This window comes from Sciurus carolinensis, chromosome 7 (assembly GCF_902686445.1).
Source record: "Sciurus carolinensis chromosome 7, mSciCar1.2, whole genome shotgun sequence".
Lineage (NCBI taxonomy): Eukaryota > Metazoa > Chordata > Mammalia > Rodentia > Sciuridae > Sciurus > Sciurus carolinensis.
In genome coordinates, this window is record NC_062219.1 from 23,490,200 (window position 1) to 23,509,779 (window position 19,580).

Consider the following 19,580-nt stretch of genomic DNA (forward strand, 5'->3'; position numbering starts at 1 on the left):
ATGTTCATTCGTAGGTGTGATTTTTTTTTTCTTTAAAAAGTAATTAATTTTCTTTTTTTTAAAAAAAATTCCTCTGCTTTTATTGGTATAGGTGTGATTTCCCTTATGTTTATTTTATGAAGTATTCTCTGGGCTTGCAGGGGCTGTAACTGATTTTCTGTCCAATCTGGAAAATCTATAGTCTTTATTAAAGTATCTTTTCCTTTTCTTTCTACTGCAGTTTTTTTGAAACTCCAAATGCACACATTACATTTCCAAATATAGTAGGAATGATACATAATGCCTTGGTATTTCTGAGTAAATTCATTTAAATATAAAGTAAACACATAAGATTGATTAGGGTGTTAGATGTATTTGTTGACATCTCTACATACAGTTAGAAGAACATTTTTAAACATGGTCTGTTCCTTATTATACAGTAAAATAATGGTTCAGACTCTGGTTACACACTGAAATAATTTTAGATTTTGGAACATTTCAGATACCAGAATATCCTATTAGGATGCTCAAATGGTAAAGTCTATGCAGTTATTCCAAAATCCCCAAATCTTGGAAATCTAAAAAACTTCAGGTCCATTTTGAATAATGGATACTTAACCTATAGTACTGAGACTGTACTTAGAAAACTCAGAGCAAATGGGGCTCATATTTTTTATGCCTTTTAAAATTTTTATTTTTCTAGTATTTCATTTATTGCTTATATTCTATAAAAACAATTGCTCTGAAACGGCCTGGGAACTAAAAAAGTAAAAATTTAAAAAAGTCTGAATATTTTACCACAGAGACTTTGAGGAATACTATCCTGGACACCTGAAACAAGGTACTTATATTTTTATGACCCTCAGTTTTCTCTGTATAATTCAGAGTTGTGAAAGGTGGAACATGATGTACGTGCAGTATGAAAGTACAGTGCCAAGCAAATGGCAGGTGCTGCACTCGGATCCCTTCCTTTAGCTTCATTAGTAGACCATGTAGCATCACAGTTATTTAATTCTCTAAGTTAGAACATAAAACTCTGTGAAGGTCTAAAAATATATCTCATGAATCTGATCCTCCCAAGTTAGTAGAAACAACAAATAAGAACAATATTATCTTTTACCCACAATTTCATATTCTTTCTAAATTAGTAGTATGAAACTTTAACCTACGATTATGATAGAAAAAAGGTAAACTGTTATCCATTCCTCAAATATTGTTGGTAGTGGAATAAATCTAAACCACAATACTAGGCAGTCTATCAATAATATTGGCTACAGATTTCACAAGATACCATTATAGAAGAAAAACAATATAAAAAAATAAAGAATAAAATAAAAAATATTTGTATTTTGAAGATTCCTTGCCTTAAGATATACAATTTTTTTAAAGTAATGTATACTCGGGTGTTTCTATTCCTACAACTGGACACTGATTTGAAGAAAGTCACAGGAATACTAAAGGTTTACACAGTAAGAAATTTAATTATAATGTTGAAAAGAAATGATATAAGACACAGATAAAAGTTAAATGTGTACACTTAAAATAGAGATTAAGAGAGTTGAGAAAAAAATAGGGGCAGATAAATTATACTTTAAAAATTAAGGACGACAAACCAGTTGAAGACTAAGGAAAATACAGACTTTATTTAGTTTTGTATGAGTAATGACATGAAATGAAGGGGGAGGGGGACAGGAAATGGACCAAGAAAAATTCTGTGAGTAAATGAGATCTATGACTTTTGAGAATAATTAGGAAAGAAATTGTGTACACAAGTCTAAATATTTCAATCTACAGATTGAAAAATAAAAGGCCAACTACAGCAATGTTTGAAAACATTAATCAGTCACTTCTTTAATCTGATATTTTATTCAGTGTACAAATTTATACTTAATGCTGAAGAAAGAATAAGAAGAAAATGAGACATTCTGAATTATAATATAAAAAAATAAAGTCAATATATTTACAGTGTTAGATATAGTTAGGATATCTAAAAATCTAAAAATCTAAATAAAGGGTAAAGAGTTGAGAAAATGGACAAATTCTTATATGGGTTAGAAAAAGGCAGTTAAAACTTGAAGAGAAGGTAAAGCTTAGGCAAAGCAGGTTAAAAATGCATTTTCCAAGGTGAATACTGACAGGATAGTAAATAGACATATTTGACAAACAAAACTTACGACAGGTAAAAGGGTACAAGTCAGGTATGAAAAACTACGATAGAAAGCCTAGAACTCTAGCAGAGGAGCCTAGACTTGCAATGCCTGCAAACTGAAGTCTCTGTATGTTCTTTAATAAAACAATGACAGAAGAGAATGGATTGTGGGGAAACAGAGCTCAAGATAGGAAGATAAATAAATTAGGTAAATCACAGTAATTCAGCTTGTGAACCAGTGACTTTTCTGCAAAGTGCTGAAATTTCAATCAAAAACTTAAGTGGAAGACTCAAAATCATGCTACAAATACCCTACAGAACGCTTCAGGTGTTCAGGTTGCTTCTGCTATGTTTATTACTCCCTATTATTTTTATATTTTGTGTTACATTGGTATTTTGAACCTCCTATTATTGTTGCTATGAGACCTAACATCTCCCTTCTTCCTAGAACATTCTTCCTTGTTGCCATCATTTTCAGTGGTTCTACTTTTCACTAGTCAATTTTTACCAACACTCCCAGACCCCCGCTCCTTTTTGTAGCTCTTAATTAAAAACTTTTGATTTCATTTTTTGGTCTGCTTTTTCATCTTCTTTATTCTCCTTTCCCCATCACTTCTCTCGAGCCTATGTATGTAATCATAGCGTGCTACAGCTGAAATGACTGCAGGGATTCTCTTGCCCAGGCTTTCTGCTTTCTAGGAGAGTAATCAAATCCAGAGAGGTAAGATGACTTCCTGGTCTGGGGTTCAGTGGAGCCTGGCTCTGACAATCACAGTCTCTTTTTTTTGTAGAATAATTTTCAGTGCCAAAAAGAGACAACTCTAAGATTTTTAAAAATTCAAAAAAATATGATTTACAGATCATAACTGTCACAAGCATGAAGATAAAATTAGAATTATGAAAATTTGACAGCTTTTTTTTTTTTTTTAATGATTGAACTCAGAGCCTTATGCTTGCTAGGTAAGTGCTCTCCCACAAAGTCGCAGCTCCAACCCTGGAAATACAATAATTTAAAAATACAATAATAAGAACAATTACAATGCTGCTCTCCCCATTTTTTCATGTTATTTTAGTGTTTCTCAAACAGCATACTTTGAGGAGCAAGGGAAGGAACAATTCTGAAGAAAGTTTCAACTCTACTGAAAAGCCCTGGAGTATGATGCAGTTCAGTACCACCGCTGCTTTTCCCTCATAAATGAATACACTAGTTAGAGCGTCCTGAAGTACATCTACAGATTATATATTTAAAATAAAATCTGCCTACCTGAAATCCTCAAACTCATTCTTTCCCACTTTTCTGTTTCCTGTCTTTGTCTCTGTTAGTGTTTTCAAAGTACAGGATGAAACTAAAGTGGAAGTGGAAAGGAGGGAATGAGTTAAAACTGCTAAATGCTTTATGTAACCAGTTTATACAATTAAGCTTTTTATTAGTTTTTGAAATAAGAAATATTACAATAGTTTGTGACGTATCTTAGTCACCTTATATCATCAGTAAGTCTTACATTTATACAAAGGAACTAAGACAAAGGGCTAATGCCACTGATTGTCCTGTTTATCCACATTTGTAGGATAAAAATCACAGCTAGAGTGTATTTCTCCCTATTCTACTCAAACACAGCATCACTTAAAATTATTGGCATTTTAGACGATTGTTTTTTAAAGACCTAAAACTCAGTAATCATTATGAAGACTTCATTTCTAGAAACAGAAAATAATGGAACGACGACAATAAAAGAATGAAATTAAGAGAAAACAAATTTGAAACAAGGTTGATCAAACTGACTGGTTTCAGAATTATGCTGATGGCATATGGACAGTCTTACTGGCACCCTTTCCTTGTAAGCTGACTTCACACATTTAATTAATCTTCATTCATAGTCAAAAATAAGTTCACTTAGTCATATAAGGATAAGATCACTATAGCATAATGGATATGAAAAATGTCAATACCGCAGGTCAAGCAATTTATAAATTTTGATAAACACAACTTTTGCTAAAAGTATAAGTTTTGTACATTATAACTGACATTTACTAATGAAAAACACCTACATAATTACATGCTGTGTACATACACATTTTCTAATTTAAAAATGTGGGATTTACATGAAGGCCTAAGAATAAACCTCAGACAAATTGTTTGACCATAGGGACTTCCCTTTCCACTCTGGCCTTAGAATGTTTAATTTTCTTATTTTATTTCTCTCTTTCTTTCTCCCCTGCTCCCTCCCCCACCTCCCATACCATTCCAGACCCCTCTGGGTATCCAGTCCCTTATCCAACAATAAAGATGCTATTTCTTACTTCATTTTAGTACAAGTGCAGGGCACAAGAAATGCGTAGGTAGAAGGTTGGGTAGTGAGATGACAAAGGGAAAGGGGAAGAGTGCCATTATTTTGGGAAAATGTTTTAAGCTACGTTATTTGTAACTGAGTATCTGTATAAATTTCACCCCACCATCCTGAACCTCTCTCAAAGCTTTCTCAGTAGCCTCATTTGAAGTCTGCCTTAATTACAATATTCAAAAAATTAGGAAAACTTTTAAGGGTATCTAAACATAAAACTAGATGTTTCTTCTGAAATGCAGAAAAAATCATAGGCTTTAGGCGCGTGAAAGTGTTTATGTATCCTTTAAATGAAAAGAATCTATTACTTGAGATTTCTAGAAATTTCGTTCTCTTTATTTTTATCACATTATCTGGACATTTTTAGTATTTATAACTTTATTCACTTTCTTCACTTGTATTCTAAATACAGGTATTTACCAAGGTATCTTCTTGAACATGCTCTCCTCTCTTTTAAAAAGATCCAACCTAGAGGGACTTGTGTCTAATTCTGTAACTTGAAGTATTCCCTCTACCTTGCTAATTTCTTGCCTATTTATTTCCAGGAGTGATTTTCTTTTTGATGCCAACTACACTTCAAATTTTGAAATCTAAGTCTGAATATATTATTTTCTCTAATCAAACAATCTAAAGTGTATGACTCTCCACTTTGTACTTAAGGTGTACCGAATTTATGAAATCATTCTTCCTTTGCCAAATGGCCTGATGTTCTCCCTTATTCTACAGATTCCTATCATATGAACACCCCAAACCACAGTTCTTTACTAACACACTACACTAATCAAAGATTGTAGGCCTTCTATTATCAGTCTGATCTGACTGATTAAAAAAAAAAAAGTTTACTTTTCTAATCTGAATTCTCACTCTTCTCCTTCATTATCCTGGTTTTCCAGAAAACCATAAAGGTGGTTAGGTAGGATGTACCTATAAGGCCTTCAGAATACAAAAAGGAAGCTTTTGGTTATCTCAATGACTGATGGATACTACTGGCATTGCATAGGCAAGGTCAGGGGTGCTTGGTGTTCTTAAATAGAAGGGACAGAAAATCCAAATTGTTTATTATTTGTCACAACTCTAAAATGTCCTGTACAACTTTTAAGCTGGCAAAAATCCCTGCTTATACTCATCAGAGCTATAGCATACTCCATTTCATGTACAAATAAAAAGAACTTTTGCAGTTTTGATATACAATTTTTTTTCAAAAATGCATATACCTCACAGATAGATGGTACTTTTTGTCTGAAACTTTACTAAGAGCTGCCTATTATTTAAAAAAAATCCTATCACAGAACATGCTGTTCTTTGTAGTACTTAAATCACCAATATAGCATGACTGTATCAGCCTCAGATGTAGTTCTCTTTATCTCTTTCAAGATTAATATCTTCCCTCTCAGAAAGCAAATTTTCTTGTTCCAGTGAAAACAACACTGAATTCAAAGCAATGAGCTTGTCATATAGCTCGTGTATAAAATGATTATGTACTCTGCTTATCTTAGAATCATTATGAGAAACAAATCAATAAAATGGATATGAAGTAGCTTTTAAAATATCAACTCCCATACGTATTTTACACAATAAACAAATCACGAGCAATAACATTTCTGACTAGAAATGAAACAGAAAAAAATGGTTCTAAAAAGTCTTTGCCTCTGGAATGTTTATCAAATAATAGCATAGAAATTTAATACTATACAGGATTAATAACATATAAACACTTAATAAAATCAAATTCTAAATTTCTGCTGGCTAATAAAGTTGCTACACATATGGTAAAGAGTAAAAAAAGAGGTGGATTTGAGGAACTTAGTACAAAACTAAAATATACTATTAAAAAAATTTCATCCACTTTCTTTTAAAAAGTGGCTAATAAAATTTTTTAAAATTATGTTTTATTTCCACTACACTTCTGAAGGTATGATGCTCTAAATAAATCATGAAATAATAAAACTGATAAATGGCAACATTATTACTCATCTTCAGCTAATAAGACAATAAAAAATATACACTCACTTCATCAGTGAGTTCTCCAAATACTGTTATGACATCTATTAAAAGGCTCGCAGTATAGAAGGACTTGATCATGTTTCTGGAAGAAAAAAAGAGAGTCTAGTTTAAATGAAAAACATTAAAATATAGGATTAGTTATATAGCTTTAAGAAGAAAAATTCCAATGTTTATAAAACCACTCTGAAACTAATGTTTAAATAAAATCAGATTTCAAGGATACAATGGAATGCCTATGTAATGTTATTAGAAGAAAGTAATGACATTTACAAAAATACTAAAACAAGATTTTAATGTATGGTTTTGATTTTATAAAATGCAATTAGAGTACTACTTGAATCCATACCAAACCATAAGGTACTTCTTTACATTTAATTATTAAATTATTATAATGACAAATAATTTGAATTGGGAGGAGTACTTTTTCAAAATCAACATTATTGGGTTAGACATTTTGGTGAAAATATACTCTTAGATATTCCTAAATGTTAAGAACAGCTAATGGCTAATTAGGGTAAATTTTCTTGGGGAAAAAAAGAAATAGCAAAACATGCCCTGGCTAAGTCTTCTTTCAGTCATTTCTCTAAAAAGAAAGCCCCATGTTTATAACCCCAAATCATTCTGAGGGTCTGTTAAAAACAAACAAACCCAAAACCAAAATAACATAACTAAATCATTAAAGTCTCAAATGATAATAAGATAATTCTGATCATACAGTAAGTAAAAAGTAAATTTTCTTCTTTCTTTACTTACTTGTGAAATCGCCCAGCACGATCTTCATTGTCTGCATACAAAAACATTTTCAAAGCATAATTCTCCAAATGAGCACAACCAACTATTTCTTGAGTAATAGCTTCATTATCACCCAATTGTTTCTTAAGCTAAAATGAAATCAGATTAAGCTAAAATGAAATAGCTCATGATTCTGGATTTTTAAGTCTCTGCTTAAGTACACATAAAACTAATAATCATTTCAAATAAATTATTTTATATTAATTTCAATAAAAATGTACCAATGAAATCTTGCAGAAAGTGGTTCTCAGTTCAATGTATTTCAAACAAAATCCCATTTTATACAACTATGAAGAAATACACTTATGATAACCCAATAGTATAATTTAGTTCTAAAGACAAAAATTCAAGAGCAATCAGATAATATATCTAAGTATTCTTGTGAGGAATCAGAAAAATATTTCCAAACAATATTATCCCATATACTATCAGTTACCCTAAAAGTAGAATTAGAAAAGTAAAATTAGAACATTATTCCCCCAAAATATATAATTTAAAAATCTTCATTTATTCTCATTTTAATTTATTCTAATAAATATAAAAAATAAGACTAGAAGAATTATCACATCTGAAAAATACTATCTCTTAGAACACAATGTGGAAAAAAATCTAACTCTAAATAAGATGATCAACTTAGAATTAGATTATGGAAGTTTTAAAAATTTAGAAAATATTAAATAGAAAGTAAGTCATAGCTATCTATGTAATAGCCTTAGAGAATGTACTAATATGGACTAGCCCTTGTCTTTGTTAAGAGAGAAAGCAGGAGACAGGTGGCTACAGAAGTCATAGGGCGAAGCCCTGATTACGAAGTGAAACCACTATGGCTGCCACTGCATGCACTGCCATTCAATCCAACCCATTCAATTTTTCCTCAGTAACCAACTCCACAGTGACCTCTGAAGTTACAAAATGTTCAATGTTCAAAACTGTGACTTATTAGTCCCCCATCACACTCCTGTTAGGAGGGAACAATACCTAGACCCCAAGAGTAGCATACCCTGACAATCAGAAGATAAGCAACTGGTGTCATCTCCTTCATCATGTCTCACTAAATAGCCTATTTCATCATGGTAAGACCTATTTAAGGCTTCCCAAATCAATCATTCACATGACTATACGAGGGAAGATTAGAAAGGGTTTGACACTCACAAGATGATGAGCCAAAAGCAATCTACAACAATGGGGAACAAGATATAATGTATATAAGTAGATAGTTCAACCTAATTTACATTTAACAACTCCCCTTAGAGTATGATGTAAATACAAAAAAGAAAAAAAGTGTGTCATTTTTTCCTCAGGTATAACGATAATGCTGGGTGTTGCCAAGGGAAAGAACAAAAATGACAATACACACACAAGTACACAAACACACAAAATAAAATGGTATTTAAAACATAATCTGATACTAAATTATCTGTATTTAACTTACAGCTTCTAATTGATCCATTAACTTTGATAAAAATTTACGACATTCAGGAGTTTTACTATCAATCTTCATTCCAGTTTGCATAGCATATAAACGACCTATAAAGAAAAGAAAAATAAGTTGATTTACACTTTTAAACTTCCTTTTAAATGAATGAATGTTCTGCCTAATAACTAATTTAAAATTTAAAATAAAATTCTCATTTACTGAGAATTTTATTTATAAATATGAAGGACACAAAAGTATTATCCAAATAATAAGAGGAGATCCATGATAATAACACATTTTCACTAAGCAAGGAATTCTCTTTTGGGATTATGCTTCAAAACAAAAAACAAAAAAAAGACTAGGTAGGTTAAGTTGTCAAAGGAATCTACAATCTAATTAGTAAATCAAGACATTTTGAAGAACAACCATATGTACAAGAACATTTAGGCAATCAGACTTTTTGAACAGAGATTTCTAGTGAGAATTGTTTTAGTCATTTTTACAAGTAGTATCTCATTTTAAATGAATAAAAATATTTGAGATAAGACTAAAGCTGAAGAACTTTGTGACAAATATTACAATTTTAATAGCATTCTCAGTGACGAGAACAAAAGGTGCAATTCCTGGGCCTTTTTTTCATTTGGGGAATGTCTTTTAAACTACCATTCAAAACAGTACCAAATGTGCAGTTATATCTATAATATATGCAAGCACTCATATTCCCTAAACTCACAAATTAAACCTAAAAATTCTTGTCATTTTGAAGACTGCTTTAGCTCACTCTGAGTTTGAATTTTCCTGAATTCTAAAAAGATATTAAGACATCATGGAATAGCTCTATATTCTCTTTTTTGGGTACAGAAAAAAAAAAAAAAAAAAAAAAAACTTCTGCCAAATTGGTTTTCTTCTTTTCTTTTCCTCCGCCTTTTTTTTTTTTTGATTGAACCCAGAGGCACTTAACCACTGAGTCACATCCCAAAACCTTTTTATTTTTTATTTTGAGACAAGATATTGATAAGATGCTTAGGGCTGTGCTAAATTGCTGAGGCTGGCCTCAAATTTGTGATCCTCCTGCCTCAGCCTCCCAAGCTGCTGGGATTATAAGGGTGCACCACTATACTGGCTAGGATTGGTTTTCTTTTTAACCAAATGACTTGCAGCAAAATTCTTTACAGGTTATGAAGCAGAAATGTAAATTCGTCCCCCTTCAATAGAATCTTCGTGAAACTATCTTCCCTCCTTATTTTTCTCCTAAAGATGAAATCATCTCTATTTAATAATGCTTAGTATTTATACAACCAAAATTTAAACTTCATGATAACGGGGTTTTATCCTATTTGGTTTGCTGATGTATTCCTGGCAAGCTAATGCTTAGCTCTTGATAAACATTTTCTGAATAGATAAAAACATGAATGAAATAAAGCACATTCTGCCCCACTGATTAAAATGTCACCTTTATCATCCATTATGTTTCCATGAGCTAACAGAACCCAACTGTTCTTCCTGCTGTATTAGTCCACTGGTTCATCACCATTTTATTTAGAAGAGCTTCATAACAGGAATGTGTTAGTTACTCCTAGGATTTCCAATTCAATTATGTCTACCTGATAAAATCCTCTTTGGAAATGTATAAATATATTCATGATATGGTCATTTACTATATCTGTTTTGAATTTTAATTATATTATCTGATTTTATACTTTTTAATGACTAAGACTTTTAGAACTCATGTTAGAAAGCTTGAATATTACTAATGTATTTATTTCCTTGTACTAAAAATAAGGATAAAATCCAGTTTTAGAAGGAAAAAATGGAGTTTCAAAATGCCACACACACTGACACATAGTGTCACACAGTGTAAAGGAATGGTGCTTTCATTGTGTACTAACCAGCAAGGTGATCACTCTGATGTACAGATACTAATTTGAAGGGCGGGAAAAGTTAAATAGTTTAAATATCCATTACTTTGGTCACAAATCTGACTAAATTTTCTCCCTTCTTTTCATTTCTCTTTTTAACCAGTCATATTACCTAGCAAATATCTAGGTCCTTTTCCCATTTGACTATGCATTAAAAATGCTTGAACACCCTATCTTTTCCAAACCACTCATATTTCTTTTGAGTTATTCAAGTTTTGTGCCTGACTGAGGCACATTTTTCTACTTAAAACTATCAGAACTCCCTAACCACTTCTTTTCTGTGATTTGTCCCTGTCCTTTCAGGGTTTGTGCTGCATTTCTTTTTTTAAAGTGTATCATATGAGCTCTTTAGATAATAAAAATATTGGCTACAAATACTATGCCCAGTCTTAATTTTTGAATGCTGTTTTAAAATAAAGTGCCTTAAAATGCTTATGTACTCAAAACTACTATTAGTGACAATCCCCCAACTCCAACAAATCTAAGCTTGAAAAAGTTCTTTCATCTCCAGATAATTAATAATCAGTTATGTGACTTTTCTGTTTTTGCTATGGTTTAATTTTTTAACTTTAACTCTAGTCTAACTTGTATTTCCCAAATTACTGGTATCTGTTTCAAAAATCACTTAATATGTTAATCCTTTCTCCAGTGGTTTGTGGTTCCTTCTGCAATACTTTTTGGCTATTTGATTTTGCTGACATCCTAGATCATATGTCATTTTCTTCCATGATAACATCTATAAATGATAATATAATTTTTCTTTCTCTAAATTTAATCATACTATGCCTTACTGTACTGCCAAAATTCTATTAGTGTCCTTGCTCTTATTTTTAAGAAGGCGGCTTCCAGTAGAGAACAGGGATTAGTATGCCAGGTCCCATGCACATTGCTCAGATGTTCTTAACAGAGCCAGGGCCCTCAGTTATACTGAAGCTTGAGATCTCTGAGACTCATAGATCCGGGATTCAGAAAACAACTGCCTGCAGTGTGGAAAGAAAACTAGCATTTTTGACTGGTATTTTAATTTCATTCTTCTAAATTTTCTATTTTAATATATCTCATGATACATATGTATCAGTACATCAATATATAAGTGTAATTTATAAGTAATATACATAAAAGATCTATGTTCATTTTAAAAAACCATTTAAATGGGCATATGGGCAGGAGATCAAACAAAAGGTTGAGTATCAAGGGCCTACTATAAGTCCAATCCTTTTATCTATGACTAGATATTTTCTTGCCCCAACTAGGCCAGCTTCCTCCCTACATTCTCATTCCCCCTACTCAAGTTCCTTGAACAACTGCTGCATAATCAGCATACTCCCTTACATCTCCTCAGATCTCTTTCTCTGAGTTAACTAAAACCTGATGTCACATGAAGAAATCACTCATAGCTGCAGATCTTTTAAGTAGTGATAGGGATCTTCTAAAAAAATTCTCTCATACTCCTCTTAAGATTGGGAAGTTTTCCTCTTTGCATTCCACTGCTAATTACATTCCAATATTTTCTCAATGTCTTTTCAACATGCTGGCCTTGGGCATACTCTGCCATCTAAACTTGTTACACTTGTAATCACCCATGAACCTTGGGGTCTTTGTCCCTTCATCATCTTGAAAACTTTGCTGTTTACATAGATAATCAACACTGTGGCAAGACCTGTCAGTTGCCTTTCCACTATGATTCTTCCTATCATCCTTACTATAAAGACACCTATATCATCAAGGAGTATAATGTACCTAGCCAAGAGCAGACTTTCTAGTATTCTTAGAAGCAAAATATGGCCATGTAAGTAAGATTAACATCATATGACCAGAAATTGCTGGAAGGTCTCCTTAAAAGGAGAAATGAGAGCAGAGGAAAGACCTTAATGACCCTTTCTCTTTTCTCCTCCTTACAGCCTAGAATAAACATGTAAGATGACTAGGTTCTAGTACTCATCTTGGTCGACATGCAACCTAAAAATGACAACTGTGCTGGTTAGTAGCTTTGAAATCAGAATGGGCATAGATGGCTGATAGCTTCAGGGAGATGGTATGATGGTACTGCCACTATAAGACTTTTTAAAGAAGTGAGTAAATCCTTATTTACTTATCCATTATTATTTGGATTTTCTGCAATAAGCAAGCAAATCTAATTCTAATGCAACTCCAGCAATATGTTTTTAATTCTTACTGACCCCAATAATTTTATGTACTCTCCATTACACACTGGTCATCCCATAATTAAATTACCATCTCAAACTGCTGTAGTGCCAAGATAATCACCCATTCTCTGAATGAAATTTCCTTTTCTTCCAACATTTAACTATGCACATTACTACAGGTTTGTAGTCAACTGGCTTCTCTCTACTCCTTTCATTATTCTGTGAAACCAGACTTAATTTTACAATATACTTTCTAACAGTGTTATTGTCCTATCTCCTCTATCTCTAAATCTTTTTACTATATCCCTCTGGCAAAAGCATACTTGTATACAATCTCATCTGTTCTTTTTCTCTATGCCTGCATCAGAACAGCAAAAACTGCTGGAAGACTGGCATCATTAAATATAATCATTCTACTGTTCTTCCCTTCTCCCTCCCCCTCAATTTCCTTCATCTAGTCCACTGATCTTCTATTTTGATGGAATCCTTCCTTTTTCCTTTCTTTCTTTCTCCCTACCTCCCTTATTTTTTGTACTAGCTTTCGCATATCAGAGAAACCATTTGACCTTTTGCTTTCTAAGTCTGGCTTATTTCACTTAGCCTGATAAGTCTCCACTTCCATCCATTTGCCAGCAAATGCCATCATTTCATCCTTGTTCATGGCTGAGTAATACCCCATTATGTATATATACCACATTTTTTTAAATCTACTCATCTGTTGAAGGGCACATAGGTTGGTTCCATAGCTTGGCTACTGTGAACTGTGTTACTACAAATAGTGATGTGACAATATCCCTAGAGTATGCTAATTTTAGATACTTTGGATATATGCCAAGGAGCGGGATCATATGGTGGTTCCAATTCTAGTTTTTTGAGAAATCTCCACATTGCTTTCCAGGGTGACTGCACTAATCTGCAGTGCCACCAACAATATATGGTGTACCTTTTCCCCCCACATCCTCACCAACATTTATTATTTACATTCTTGATATTTGCCATTCTGACTGGAATGAGATGAAATATCAATGTTGTTTTGATTTGCATTTCCCTGATTGCTAGAGATGTTGCACATATTTTCATATATTTGTTGGCCAATGGAATCTCACTAATATGTATATATACAGACTAAACTTAAAAAAGTAAATAAAAAATAACAAAGATCAGAAGAGTGGAGGGATGGGAACAGGGAGGAGGGAGAAGGGGAGAAAAGGGAAGTACTAGGGACTGAATTAGAGCAAATTATATTCTATGCTTTAATAATTATGTCAAAATGAATCATAATGTTAGGTACAACTAAAAGCAACCAATGAAAAACCACAAAAATTCATATTCATCAACCTCAAATAAGGTTAATCCTTTCTTTCCCAATATCCCAAATGACTATTTCAAATATACTTCACTCTCTTTAAAACAAGCACAAATTTAATATACACTAATTTATTCACTAAGTTTACACAGGTCAATATAACATGCTAGTGTGGGGGAAGAATGATACAAACAGTTTCATTTTCCTAGAAAGTCTTTCTCCTTATTCCTTATAGTAGTGAAAATTATACACTATGTGTGGCCTACCATACACAGAGCATGGTTAGCTACTTGGTAGACCAATTGTGGGGATAAAGGGCTATCGAACACAGATAACAGTCCAGAAAGCAAAAGGTGAGGCTGATAGCTAGAGTTACCTTGGCTTTAGTAACAACCATCTCAAAACTTACCCATTAAGCAAACACACAGAAAGTTAACTCAGCACTTTCTTGCTACCGTAAGAAAGTGATTTTTTTTTCCCCGACATAAAAAGTCTCAGTTTTTAATAGTTACTTTACTTCTGGGGAAAATGTGCATACTTATACCTTCTCTGGAAAAAGAATTCAATTGTTTCCAATTCACGATCCCCACCATTATCATTCAACTCTTATCCTTTAGAGTTAACCTAATGCACCTAAAATAAAGTGTAATGATAATATAATTTGTGAGAATGGCGTATACTTCTTTTTTTTGGTTTATATGCATATTTAGGCTTAGCAATAATAAAGATATTATTATACAGTAATATTCTTAATTGAAAAAAATGGAACCTCTCAGAATTGGAATGATTTAGGACAGAAATGGTTTCGCGTAGTTTCAGAAAAAGTTAAGTGATTTACAATTCTTAAGTACAGAAAACGTATCACAAGATGTATTGTCTAATATTAAATGAAATGAAATGAAAGACCTTAGGTCTACTTATTAAAATTAATAAGTATACTAAAATATTTTTTTGCCATAGGGATGGAAAAATGGATTACTTTAATACAGAACTCCATTTAAGATAAGCAATTCATTGCAGGAACAGCAATACGAAAAATTAATGTTTAACATGGACAATACCTATGAAAGCAGAACAAATAATGTGTAGCTAAAATCATCTATAATAAAATACATTTGATTTATTTCATCACAGAAATGTTTATTTTTATGAATAAATATTATCTGATGATGAGTAATGAGGCATGTCTGCAAAATGATTAAATACTTTCCAACCCGACTTTAGTTTAATGTGAGGCATTTAGGAAACAACACTTATTAATCCCAAAGTTATGTGTAAGTCAAAGTTCCATAAAGTCTGAACATTAACATTCTAACATAGTTTGCTTATCCTTAACAAATATAAAACACATGATATAAGCACACACAAAAAGATATATCAAAAAGCAATTGTGAATAGTGATGCTTTCTTAGGTTAAAGGAATGTGGCACTCAAATAGGATACATATTGATATGTTAAAGTAAAATTTTATTCCAAAAAGTAGAATTGAATATTTTATTCTATGTATATTGTAAATACCTGTTACAAGATTACTATTATTGTTTGTGAAGGAACTTCTGAGTCAAATATTAAATTACACAATTTTTATGCAGGTATACCTTACTACTTTCCTAAGTAAAAATAACAAAAACACCCCCTTGTACAGTTTGACCATTTAAAAAAAAAAAAAAAAAAAAAGGAAGGAAGAAAACATGAAAGATACGTGCTCCAAAGCTAGAAACAAAAACAAAACAAAACAACAAAGGTACAAAAGGATCAAAAGGAACTGCAAATAACTTAAGTGTTGGCCTGATCAAATCCCTCTAAAGACAACAAACTTCAGACATTAAGAAACTTAAAATTCACCATGTTCTACAGTCAATAAAAAAATGACTAGGGGTTGGGGATACAGCTCAGTTGATAGAGTACTTGTCTTGCAAGCACAAGGCCCTGGGTTCAAATCCTCAGCCCCACCAAAAAAAAAAAAAAAAAAAAAAAAAAAAAAATGACTAAAAGACTAAAGATGCCAACAGATAAGAAAATGTGACCCATACAAGGAGAAATAATCTAATAATCAACAGATCAAACAATATCAAAATAATGGAAAGAGTAGACATAAGTCAATACTAGGAAATATATTATGAAAATATATAAAGAAGCTGAATAAAAAGGAGAAATGGAACATACACAGAGGAACTCAAGTGGAAACTCCTAGAGATGAAAAATATAATACCTGAAATGAAAAATTAATGGATATGATTAAATTTATAGACAACAAAAAAGAAATGATCAGTGAACTACAGAACATGGCATTAGAAACTAACTGAAAATAAAACATGGAGAAAAATAATTATTGAAAAAGAAAATCACATGACTCAAAAACCTGTGTTTTTAGATTATATGTGTAACTGGATTCCTAAAAGAAGGGAGAAGGGTGGCAGAAAAGAAAACAACAACAATAACAACAACAACAAAAAAAAACTCTGCTAAAAGAAAGAAGAAATGGATGAATTTTACATCTTTCAAAAATGAAGATGGAAGAGCTGATTTTCAAACAACAAAAGTTGAAAGAATTAAATGGGAGCAAACCTGCAAAATAAATGATAAAGCTCTTCAAGGCGAAGAAAAAGACATCAAATTTAAAACTTGGATCTACACAAAAGAATGAAGAGTGCTGAATAAGGTATTTATGTGATCAAGTTTAAATAATTTTACTTTCTCATTTTATAAGCATCTTTAATTAAAATGTATAGTTAAAAAGAAAAAAATGTATTATAGGGTACACATCATATATAAATGTATACGTAAGACAAACACACACAAATGACAGCAGAGGTGAAAAGAAAGTCATTACCTTACATGTGAGGTTATATAATATACTACAATAAAAATAAAGAGGAGCTGGGTGTGGTGGTACATAGCTATAATCCCAGCTACTTGGAAAGGAGGCTGAGGCAAGAAGAGTCAAAGTATGAGAATAACCTGGGCAACTTAGCAAGACCATACTTCAAAGTAAAAAAAATAAGGGGCTGAGGATGTAGCACTGAAGTAAGGAATATAAAAAAGAGTAATATCTAATAAACCCACGGGGGAGGGATAATGAGAAAAAAAATTACAGTTATTGGTACCAAAACAGAAAGGTGGATCAATGGTACAGAATAGAGGACACGGATACAAACCCAAATAAATACAATTTTCTCACACTAGATAAAGGGGCCAAAAATATGCAATGGAGAAAAGATAGCCTCTTCAACAAATGGTACTGGGAGAATTGGAAATCCATATGCAACAGAATGAAACTAAACCCATATCTCTCACCATGCACGAATCTAAACTCAAAATGGATTAAGGATCTCGGAATCAGACCAGAGACCTTGCATCTTATAGAAGAAAAAGTAGGTCCAGAGCTTCAACATGTCGACTTAGGACCAGACTTCCTCAACAGGACTCAAATAGCACAAGAAATAAAAGCAAGAATTAATAACTGGGATAGATTCAAACTAAAAAGCTTTCTCTCAGCAAAGGAAACTATCAGCAATGCGAAGAAAGAGCCTACAGAGTGGGAGAAAATCTTTGCCAATCATACTTCAGATAGAGCACTAATCTCCAGAATCTATAAAGAACTCAAAAAACTCTACACCAAAAATGCAAATAATCCAATCGACAAATGGGCTAAGGAAATGAATAGACACTTCACAGAAGAAGATCTACAAGCAATCAACAAACATATGGAAAAATGTTCAACATCTCTAGTAATAAGAGAAATGCAAATCAAAACCACCCTAAGATTCCATCTCACCCCAATTAGAATGGCGATTATCAAGAATACAAGCAACAACAGGTGTTGGCGAGGATGTGGGGAGAAAGGTACACTCATACATTGCTGGTGGGGCTGCAAATTAGTGCAGCCACTCTGGAAAGCTGTGTGGAGACTCCTTAGAAAACTTGGAATGGAACCACCATTTGACCCAGCTATCCCACTCCTTGGCCTATACCCAAAGGACTTAAAATCAGCATATTACAGAGATACAGCCACATCAATGTTCATAGCTGCTCAGTTCACAATAGCCAGATTGTGGAACCAACCTAGATGTCCTTCAATTGATGAATGGATAAAGAAACTGTGGTATATATATACAATGGAATATTACTCAGCCATAAAGAATGATAAAATTATGGCATTTGCAGGCAAATGGATGAAACTGGAGAATATCATGCTAAGTGAGATAAGCCAATCTCAAAAAACCAAAGGACAAATGATATTGCTAATAAGTGGATGATGACACATAATGGGGGGTGGGAGGGGTTAGGGTTAGGGAGGGGGGCAAGAATGGAGGAAGGAAGGACTGTATAGAGGGAAAAGAGGGATGGTAGGGTTGCGGGGGAAGGGAAAAAAATAACAGAATGAATCAAACAACATTACCCTATGTAGATTTATGATTACACAAATGGTATGCCTTTACGCCATGTACAAACAGAGAAACATGTATCCCATTTGTTTACAATAATAAAAAAAAATTACAGTTATTAAAAAGGCAGAAAAAGAACAAAGACAGGTCAAAAAGAAAATCAAAGACAAGATTCTACAGGAGTCCACTGAACTGGAATTAACAGTAACTTAGTAATAATGAATATTGAATGAGTATCATGAATTATACCTGGATCTAATCATTTAAAATGGAAAAATCAATCCACCAGAAAAATCATGAAACTGATCTAGTATTTTGAGTTTATTGCCAAGAAATTAAAGTTCCACAAAGTGAGGTATATTTGCCCTAGGACACAGCCAACAAGTGGTAGGCTGAGCCTGGGACCAGAGTCCTTTGCTAAATACATGCACATAAAATTACATACAACTACATATATGGGACTATATAATTTTTTGCACCATGCTTCTGTACATTATTTTGTGGATATCTTCTGTAATAAATGTAACTCCATATAATTTACACAGTTACATAATATTCTATTATATTAATATACAATAATGTACCTGAAATTGCCCATATAGACTTCTCAATTTTATTTATTATAAAAAACAGTTAAGTAAATCTTTATGTGTCTACTTTTTACACTGAAATCTGAATGGAAATGTGGCAAAATGCTAATGGTGATGATTCTAAGGAGGAAACTATATGCTTCCTGTATTTTTTCTATGCATTACAAATTTTCTATGATAAGTATATATTTAGACCAATGGTTCTCAAGGATGGCAAAAATAACACTGCTTTTTGGGGAAGCCAGAAAAGTGGAGGCTTATTTTTTGATTTTGTTATCTGCTAATGCAATGTCTGGGGGGGACCATTTACAACACCAATATCCAAAATGTGCTGGGCAGTCCTGACAAGAATTCCCCCTTCAAGATGATCACAGTATTTCCAAAGATAAACAAGAATAAACTGAGGTTGAAAAAAACACACAAAAACCAAAAATGAGAAGCCTTGTTACAGGACAGGGAGGAGGGAGGATAAATACGATTCGTTCGTGATGAATTGGAGCAAAAGCAGGAGCTGAACAAACATGGTTATTGAAACCTATTATAGAGA

General features: G+C 32.6%; 1 protein-coding gene across 2 annotated transcripts in view; it reads right to left on the reverse strand.

The window, feature by feature from the left end:
• The window catches only part of Vta1 (vesicle trafficking 1), a 73,655-nt gene that overhangs the window by 42,909 nt on the left and 11,166 nt on the right, over nt 1–19,580 (reverse strand). For both annotated transcript variants that reach the window (XM_047558977.1, XM_047558978.1), the window contains exons 2-4: nt 8,699–8,793; nt 7,228–7,355; nt 6,481–6,556 (exon numbers count right to left, since the gene is read on the reverse strand). In XM_047558977.1, the coding sequence (XP_047414933.1) occupies nt 6,481–6,556; nt 7,228–7,355; nt 8,699–8,793 (299 nt within the window). The remainder of the gene's footprint in view (nt 1–6,480; nt 6,557–7,227; nt 7,356–8,698; nt 8,794–19,580) is intronic.